The 10,000-nt window shown below is 52.1% G+C and overlaps 1 protein-coding gene across 1 annotated transcript in view; it reads right to left on the reverse strand.

The window, feature by feature from the left end:
* Nucleotides 1-5,829: 5,829 nt before the first annotated feature.
* Nucleotides 5,830-10,000, reverse strand: part of LOC133394298 (uncharacterized) — a 6,561-nt gene continuing 2,390 nt past the window's right edge. The window contains exon 2 of the mRNA XM_061663187.1: nucleotides 5,830-10,000. This exon is cut by the window's right edge and continues 1,424 nt beyond it. Coding sequence (XP_061519171.1) covers nucleotides 9,359-10,000 — 642 coding nt within the window. The 3' untranslated portion in view covers nucleotides 5,830-9,358.

The raw sequence follows: 10,000 nt of genomic DNA on the forward strand, positions 1-10,000 counted from the left end.
TTCTGTCACCGCTCTATTAAAACTTAGCAAGTCTTAGGTAGCGCTCCAAGACTGTCGCCATACGATACGCTCTATGGCAAATGCAGGTGTGGGTGGGTTCAGCCCCACTTTGCTCCGGTTCGGCACTGAGCCCGTCGTCTCATAAGGGCGCGGGCCAACCCTCGCGTGGAGCTCCCTGTTTCATAGCCACCCACGGAACCAAATAGGAGACTGCATAAACAGACGCGGATAGCGGGCCTGAGTTTGAGCCCAATAGAATGAGTAACGTTAAAACTAAGAAGGTCAAAAAGACCAAGGGGGTGGACAAGAAAGATCCGGACCAAGCGTTCATGGATCTTCAAGATCGGATGGAGGCTATGCGTTTTGGGATAAGTAAACTCGATGATGAGTCTTCCCATTTTACGCTAGTAACGGTAATGATGGACTTCCTCGATGAGGTAATGTCCGAATTTCGAAGGTACAGAGCCGTTAATCGCATGCAGCAGGTCCTCGACCGTCAAACGCAAACGTCGTTTGACGGTAACGATGGATTCGGGCCGCAAACGCGAAAAGGCAGAAGACCAGTGGCTGATGACCAACAGCCTGGTCCAAGTGGGTTGCAAAGGTTGCAACAACAACAACAACAACCATCGAGGTTGACCCCTGTTAGGGAAGCGGTGGAAAATATTCCAAGTCCGAGAAACGGACCGAATATTAATGAGGGTAGCATTAATAAGAGGAAGAAGAAGAAGAGCAAGAAGAAGCAGAATAAGCCCAGGAAGCGGCCTGAGGCTCTGCTGATATCGGACTGCACTTCCGAGGAGCTGGCGAAATTGCTCAAGGAAATGAAGCAGTCCGATGCTCTTAAATCGGTTGGAGAGACAATCTCTAAGGTCCGACGGGCCCAAAATGGAGGCATGTTGCTAGAATTGAAGCAGGGTAGTTCTGCTAGTGCAATTGCCCCAAAGGTTAAGGAAGCGGTGAAGGGCAAGGCGTCAGTGAGAACGCTAGCTCCTTCTAAAATGATTGAGATCATGCATCTCGATGAAATTACCACCCCAGAGGAGGTTGCGGAGTCTGTCAAAGCACAGCTCAACATCGAGATAGAAATAGATCGTATCAAAATGAAGAAAGGCCGCGCGGCCGGTACGCAGTGGGCACGGATCAACGTATCGCTGCCAGACTTTCAAAGCTTCCTGAATTTGGGAAAGCTGAAAGTTGGTTGGTCGATATGCCATATCCGCGAGGTTATGGAAGAGCAGAAATGCTATAAGTGTTGGAAGGTAGGCCATACGAGCTACCATTGTAGGGAACCAGACAGAAGTAATCTGTGCTGGAAATGCGGTTTGAGTGGACACAAGAAGCAAGCTTGTACCAACTCTGTCAAGTGTTTGGATTGCGGTACGAGGTCACAGAACCTTCACGCAACGGGCAGTTATATGTGTCCTAGAAGGCGAACGATTAGATCATAATGGTTAGGTTGCTACAACATAACCAGAATCATTGTTATGCTGCATTTCAATTAATGTGGCAAACGATTAGGGAAGAATCTGCGGATATAGTGTTGATTGCAGATCCGTATCTGGCAACAACCAACGTCAAAGTGTTACGCAATGACGATAACACAGCAGCGGTAGTGGTTAACGCGGACTTACCAGTTAAGGTAGTCAGTAAGGCTCTGAAGGGTTTAATGATAGTTGACATAGGTGATATGCGAGTGGTTAGCGTTTACGCGCCACCTAGATTTAGTATGGAAGAGTTCCAGAACATGTTGGATAACACGGTAATGGCCGTAACCGGTATCCACAAATTCGTTATCGGGGGGGACTTCAACGCTTGGTCAGCAAGTTGGAACAACCAACTTGGCGAGCGTGGAGAAACCCAGAAACGAAGAGGTGAGTTGGTTTTATCAACCTTTGCGCAGATTGACGCATTATTATTGAACGACGGCAGCACCCCAACTTATGTTGGACCAGGGCGCACGTCAGTAGTTGATCTTACTTTTGCGAGCAGAACCGTAGCAAGATCATTTAAGTGGGAGGTGTTATCTAGCTATATGAACTCTGATCATCGTGCAATACGAATAGATCTTGAGACGCAAAGCGTGCGTAATCTGTCCCGACCCATAACGGGATGGAGCATCAAGTATTTTAGCAAAGATATATTTGAAGTTATGATGCAAGCCGCTTTTGAGACCGAGGTCACAACAAGCGAACACTTAATGCGTATACTTGTCATGGCGTGTAATGCTACCATGACCAAGCGTAAGAGGTACACTCCTAACAAGAGTGCATTTTGGTGGACGTTAGAGATTGAGGCACTTCGCAAAGAGTGCAAACACCGCGATCGATTAGCGCAAAGAGCATTCAATACTGATCTCTATTCTTCTTTTAGGGACGAGTTCAAGGTGGCAAGGAATGCCCTCAAGCGATTGATCAAGCATACCCGACAGAGGAAGTGGAAAGAGTTCCTGGGAACAGCGAACAACGCATCATTTGGTATTGTATATCATACGTTCAAGAAAGTGGCCGAGGGTTCGATTGGACCCCGAACCATGACATTGGACGAGTTTAGGGAAGTGGTGAGCGAGCTTTTTCCTACTCACCCAAATACGGTGTGGCCTGAATATCGTATCGATCAGCCACGAGAGTTTGAAAGGGTAACTAATGATGAGATTCTTGCGGTTGCCAGGAGACTACCTAACAAGAAGGCGCCGGGACCAGATGGTATCCCGAATGAGGCGCTGAAAGTTGGTATGTTGACTGCAACCGATGCATTTTGCAGGGTTTACCAAGGCTGTTTAGAGAACGCGAAGTTCCCCGATGAGTGGAAAAGGCAGAGGTTGGTGTTAATACCGAAACCGAACAAACCACCAGGGGAACCGGGTTCAGTTCGCCCCATTTGTCTACTAGACGGGGCAGGTAAAGGTTTAGAACGCATCATAGTGCAACGGTTAAATGCACACATCGAGGAGGTCAACGGACTGTCTGATGACCAATTTGGTTTCAGAAGTCGTCGATCAACGGTTGATGCGATTCAACGGGTAGTGGATATTGTTTCGGTAGCTAGAAGCAGAAACCGATACAGTGGACGGTATTGTGCAGTTGTTACATTAGATGTTACTAATGCTTTCAACAGTGCTTCGTGGTTGGCGATTGCAAATGCTTTACAGAGAATTAACACTCCTAAGTATCTTTATGATATCATTGGTGATTATTTTAGGAATCGTGTGCTGATGTATGATACCACAGATGGACCGGCAGAGATTGCAGTCACATCGGGTGTACCTCAAGGCTCGGTACTTGGCCCAACGTTATGGAACCTCATGTACGACGGAGTCCTACGAGTTGCAATGGTGGAAGGTGCACGGATTATCGGCTATGCAGACGATATAGTATTGTTGGTGGAAGGTAATTGTGTTGATGATATTGAAATTCTCGTTTCCAGCCAGATTCGCATCATCGACAGATGGATGACCGACAACGGATTAAAGATAGCCCCGACCAAGACCGAGTTTATCATGGTCAGTTCCCATCAGAGGGTACAGCATGGGGCTATCAGGGTAGGTGATCACGTAGTACATTCGTCGCGCAGCTTAAAGTATTTGGGGATGGTCTTAGATGACCGCCTCGATTACACTTCACACATCAGGTATGCGGTGGAGAGAGCGACGAAGTTATGGACCACCTTGGTAAGGATGATGCCTAATAAGGCAGGTCCGAGTAGTAATGCTAGGCGAGCAATTGCTCTTACTGTTGTGGCGAAGGTCCGGTATGCCTCGCCCATTTGGTGTCATACCCTTAGATTTGCTAACCGTAGACAATGGCTACGTCGGTTTTACCGGCCAGTAGTCCAGCGAGTTATCTCTTCTTTCAGGACAACTTCTCACGATGCAGTCTGCGTGCTTGCGGGAATGATCCCACTGCATCTCCTCCTGGACGAGGACTCCAGGACTTTTCATCGGAGACGAGCAGAGAACATCGCCGGATCGGTTGCACGTAACATGGAACGTGTCACAACTATGGAACGATGGCAACGAGAATGGGACGAGAGTGTTCACGGTCGGTGGACATACCGTCTCATACCCGACGTCAACAGATGGATAAGTAGAAGATTTGGTGGTGTAGATTTCTTTCTTTCTCAGTTTCTTTCCAGCCATGGCTTCTACGCCTACCAGCTTCATCGGATGCAGTTAACGGGTTCGCCGCTATGCGATGCGTGCGAGGAACCTGAGGACGCCGAACACACGATATTCCATTGTGTACGTCATCGTGAACTGATCATCAGACTTCAGCATCAAGTCGACGAAGAGTTAACGCCGGAGAACATCATCGAAGTTATGTCTGCTAACAGATATAACTGGAGCATGGTTCATCAAGCGGTACGGACGATTATGATTCGACAACAACATCGAAGACACGTCATCGAACGAGGCGAACGACGTGCTTTGCTCGCCAACATCCAGTTGGCCTTGCAGAGCAGCGACAGTGACGACGAGTAACGACAAGGATTCATCGTAGTTCATCGTAGCTTCATCGCCGAGGGCTAGACAGTGGCTAATCACCACTGTTGGAAGCCATTCGTTGCCTGGGATGATGGACATCCACCGCCCGAGTGACGTCGATACCCTAACGGGTGATCCACTCGGGGCCGGTTGAAGGCACGGAGGGGTTTTAGTGAGTAAGAATCTCACACTACCGGGGTTGATCACCCAGGTGTCTTATGCAAGATTTCCCCTTCGATAAAAAAAAAAAAAAAAAAAAAAAAAGGTAGCCAAATGCCTCGTCATCTAATTAGTGACGCGCATGAATGGATTAACGAGATTCCCTCTGTCCCTATCTACTATCTAGCGAAACCACAGCCAAGGGAACGGGCTTGGATGCACTAGCGGGGAAAGAAGACCCTGTTGAGCTTGACTCTAGTCTGGCATTGTAAGGCGATATAGGAGGTGCAGCATAGGTGGGAGGGCTTCCTCGTGGAGCTCGCCTCTGAGATACCACCACTCTTACTGTTGCCTTACTTACATGATTGGGTGGAACAAGCGCGGGCCCCAGGTCCGGATCGTGCGCGCACCTCCTCCGGGGGGCTGTGGCGGCGGTTCGCCTGCGCGCGCCCAATGCGCCGTGTTTCTCGCTCAGCGTCCAGTGTGTCGCTGGGTGGTGCCGCCGGGGAGACTGCATCGTAGCATCGTCGTGTGTAGCGTGTTACCCGCTTGTCCGACCGTGAGCCGTGGCCCGCAAGGGTACAAGCTTGCGTACGTCGGTGCATTCGTGGTGCACTGCTTCTGCGCGGTCGATCGTTTATGATGTCACGTTTGCCCCCGGTTCCGCGCGCCGCCCGGCTCGAAGACTCCTGGACAGGTCCTTTCGGTCCACGTCATGGACAGTGCCAGGTGCGGAGTTTGACTGGGGCGGTACATCTCCAAAACGATAACGGAGGTGTCCAAAGGTCAGCTCAGTGTGGACAGAAACCACACGCTGAGCATAAGGACAAAAGCTGGCTTGATCCCAACGTTCAGTACACTTCGGGACAGCGAAAGCTTGGCCTTACGATCCTTTTGGTTATAACGAGTTTTTAGCAAGAGGTGTCAGAAAAGTTACCACAGGGATAACTGGCTTTTTTTTTTTTGTTATATCGAGTGGATTTTTATTGATCGTATGTTACATCGAAAAGAAAACCCAGCCCTCTCATAATCCGCCCCTTATGCCCTGCGAAGGGATTTAAGGGTGGACGTGATGCTCATAGGGAGCCTAACTTTTTAGCCGTGCGTTCGCACCTTTCCGTTTATTTTAGTTGAAATTCTATTTTCCAAACTGTTCTTCTGAATTCATTCCCTTAAGGGGAGCCCTATATCTGTACCGAAGCACCTTTCTTTTTTTTTTACACTTTCGTTGTTCTTTTTACTAAAGTTAGCTTTAGCGTGCCGCTCTTTCGGCTTCGGCTGCTGCTGCCTGCTGGGCAGCATCAAGTCCGCCTCGCTCGACGTCATCGGGTTCATCGTCACTTTCGCTCGACCAGGCATCATGGCCGAACAGCGCTCGTAGCATTTGGATTCCACCGTTCCGAATCATTCGTTGTCTTTCCCGCCAGCGGGCCACTCTCCGTCGCCCATCTTCGAGGCGAGCGGCCTCCCTGGGTGTTGGTGGTGGAGCTGGTGGAGTAGGTTGACTTCTCCTATTGCGCTGGCGGTAGGCACGATTTGCCTCATTGTGGAGCTGCCGCCGTTCTTCAGTGCGGCGTTCGTCTTCCTCTCGCTGTAGCTGCTGTTGTATTTCAGCTTCCTCACGATTGGAAGCAGCCCGCTGTTCTCGTTCCGTGTCCCAGTCACGCTGCAGCGTTGTTGTTATTCGACGTGCCGCCTCACAGAAGCTGCTCCAGTTGTCTTGGCTGCCCATAAGGAAGTCCTGAAGACTGTCCGGCGTGACCGGATTCGGCCCCAGTTCACCAAAGTACTCCATCCTCACTCGAGCAAACCTGGGGCATTCGAAGATGGCGTGATGGGCATTTTCCGGAACACCCGCACAGCTGCGACAGTCAGGGGATTCCGTAAAGCCGTTGATGGCCAGGTACTCTCTGAAGAACCCATGTCCAGAGAGCACCTGGGCCAAGTGGAAGGTCATCTCCCCGTGTCTCCGGCCTTGCCAAGCGCTGATGTCGCGGATTATCCGATGCGTCCACCGGGTGTATCTGGAGGTGTCGGCCTCGGCGTCCCATTGGCTCTGCCACATCGTGATGGTGCGCTGCCTCTCCTCCAACCGGATGGCTGCCTTCGTTATCGACCGACCCGGATCATTAACACGCTCGAACACTCGCGCATCCTCCTCTATCAAGAGACAGATGGGGGTCAGCCCGGCGAGGAGGGTGGCGGTCTCATACCTTACGGTACGGAAGGTGCGTGCCACCCTCCGTGCTGAGACTCGCTGAACCCTCTCCAAAAGTCGACGACACTCTCTCTTCGTCACCTCGCCATGCCAGATGGGCGCAGCATATCGGATGACCGACTCTGCGACCGAGGCCAACAGTCGCGCTTTGCTGGTCTTTGGTCCACTGTGGTTGCGCAAGAGGCGGGTAACGGCATCTGCTATCTTCCTTGCCCGAGTGGTTACCTCTCGGACATGGGGCAGCCACGATAGGTGATCGTGAAGGGTCACCCCAAGGTAACGCATCGTGCGGGAAGATGTCACCTCCACGTCCCCTACTCTTATGGTGACCTGCGTAGGGTTCTTCGTGCTGGAGATAAGCACGCACTCCGTCTTTTCCGGCGCAATCTGGAGATGATGTTGAGCCATCCAGTGAGAGACACTGGCGACCGCCTCCTCGGCTGCAGCCTTCACTGCATTTACGTCGATGCCCGGAATCAGCAGCACCAAGTCGTCAGCATACGCCACCATCTCGCAGTCCTGCGGAAGGGCGACGTCCAGAACTCCATCGTACATGGTGTTCCACAGGGTGGGGCCAAGAATCGAACCCTGTGGAACACCAGCCGTGATGGACCGAGTTACTGGGCCGTCGGATGTCTCGAAGACCAACTCTCGGTTCTCGAAGTAGCTCCTCACGATTCTTTGCAGACCAGCAGGTACTCCTTTCATCTGCAGTGCAGTGGCGATGGCCTGCCAGCTTGCCGTATTGAAGGCATTCTTGACATCCATTGACACGACCAGCAGGAACCTGTTATCCCGCCCGTTCGTGCGGCGGAATCTCATCGCGCTCTGACCAGCCTCGATCACTGTTCGAATGGCGCCAATTGTAGATCGCCCCCTCCGGAAGCCATGCTGCCTGTCTGACAGCCTCACCGCAGCAGGATCTTCCAGGTGGTTGTGAAGTCTGTTTAGAATGAGCTTCTCCAGCACTTTCCCTAAGGCATCCAGCATGCACAAAGGTCGGTATGACCCGTTGCTACCCGGTGGTTTCCCCGGCTTGGGGAGCAGTACCAACCGCTGTCGTTTCCATGGTGCTGGAAATGTAGCCGTTTCCAGACAGCTTTGGTACAACGCCTGGAAAACGTCCGTGTACGCAAGGATTGCAGCCTTGACAGCGGCGTTCGGAATTCCGTCAAGGCCCGGCGCTTTTTTGTTCGGCATGGTGCTAGCTATCAGACGGAGTTCCGGGATCGTGACTTGGGTCCATGGAGTCTGCTGGTCTGCAGGCTGTTCCTGTTCTTCCTCGGAACTGATGCTGGGCCAGTTGAAGGGCGGATGTTGCGGGAAAAGCTCTGTAACGATGCTTTCAAGCCTCGCTCTCTCCGTCTCGGGTGGGGCCCTTCCACCGCGAAGACGGGAGAGGACTACTAAGTACCCGGCTCCGAAAACGTTTTCCTCCGCAGCATCGATCAATTCCTGGAAGGCAGCCTTTTTGCTGGCACGTATAGCTCTATCCAGCTCAGCTTTAGCTGTTCTGTATTGGGCTGCAGCCAGACTTCGGTTCTGGAGATCACTTGTCTGCTGCATGCGATCTCTCGTCTGCTCGCAGTTTTGCCTAAGCAGAGCAATCAGTGGCGTCCACCAGTAAACGTCCCGATGAGGGTCGGGGAAAGACGACGTCATCCTTTGCATGGTTTTCTCGCAGGCCGATATCATTGCCGAGATCATTCCCTGGTGATTGACTGCCTTCTCTCGGAATCCCTCGCCATGTAGCGTGGCCAGGAAATTCTCTTTCGAGAACTGTTTCGTCTTAAATCGCGTGCCTGCATGTTGAAAACGCTCTCGCTGGCCCCGTTGACGTGACTGTCCTTGGTTACGCTGCTGGTCTGCTGACGCTGGGCCTACCGAATAGGTGATATACCTATGGTCAGATCGCGTGTCCGTGTTTCTTACCAACCAAGTGCTCGGCTGAGCTATGGACGAGCTGGCGAAGGTCACGTCGACAACGCTGGCAGTCGCCACACCGTTTCCAACAAAGGTTGCCACATTCCCTCGATTCATCAGCAGCAGGCCCAATTGCTGGGACGCCTCGAGCAGTACTTCCCCACGCTCATTGCTGCGTTGGCTTCCCCACTCCTCATGCCAAGCGTTAAAGTCTCCGGCAACTACTACCTGAGGGTGGGATTGGGCTTCCAATTCAATTGCTTCAACGAATTCCGCAAATCCTTCCCGCGACAGGCTGGGTGGCGCGTAGCAGCTTAGGAAGGTGATGCCACCCACCTTGGCAGCTATAAGGCCTGGAACATCACTGCTCCATTGTCCTTGTAGAGGGTATCGTCCTGTGGCCACGACTGCCACCTTTTTGGAGGCATCAACTGCCCATCTTGGGTTGTTCTCGGGTGGTCGATACGTGTGGGAAAGAACCAGCACGTCCACTTCCATTTGTCGGGCGGTTTGCAGGACCAGATCTTGGGCGATCCTGCCTCCACCCAGGTTCACTTGGAGGACTTTTAGCTGCGTCATTGGATGGCCGACCGATCGCATGTCCGGTCCCCGATAACATGGGGGCCATCGCATTTGCCGCAGCGTATTTCTTCCATGCATGTACCAGCCTTGTGACCTTCCTGTCCGCAACGGATGCAAACATTTTGTCGGTCTACAGGTGACCGACAATCGCGGGCGTTGTGGCCGTGCTCAAGGCATCGGTAGCAGCGAAGATGCTCTTTGGGTGTTGGAGGAGCCATCTTCACTCTGGAAATGCAGAAGCCCAAGCGAAGCTTCGTACCATCCAGCGCTTTGGCGGCCTTGGCTGGCAGACGGACGCGTGCCCGCTGGGTGCCATCCGGCATTGTCCTAATGCTCGTTGAGACGATGCCTGCCCCACCCTCGATCTTGTTTTCAAGGAGAGCTGTAAGCTCTTCCTCCTTGGCTAGGGGGTCGATGTCGTTTACTACCAAGGCCGCCATTTCCGTCACGTGTCGACAAGTTCCAGCCTCGCCGATGATCGTTCGGATCTGCTGGAGAATTAAGGTCGCGTTTGCGGATCTAGCAAGCGTCAGTCGTAGCAACGCCTTATCTGTGCGCCGGCCCATGATGATGAAATCCTTTAACTCCTTATGTGTGCCATTATCGTCAACGGCTTTACGGATTTTCAAGGAGAC

The sequence above is a fragment of the Anopheles gambiae genome, assembly GCF_943734735.2.
Source record: "Anopheles gambiae chromosome X unlocalized genomic scaffold, idAnoGambNW_F1_1 X_unloc_10, whole genome shotgun sequence".
Classification (NCBI taxonomy): domain Eukaryota; kingdom Metazoa; phylum Arthropoda; class Insecta; order Diptera; family Culicidae; genus Anopheles; species Anopheles gambiae.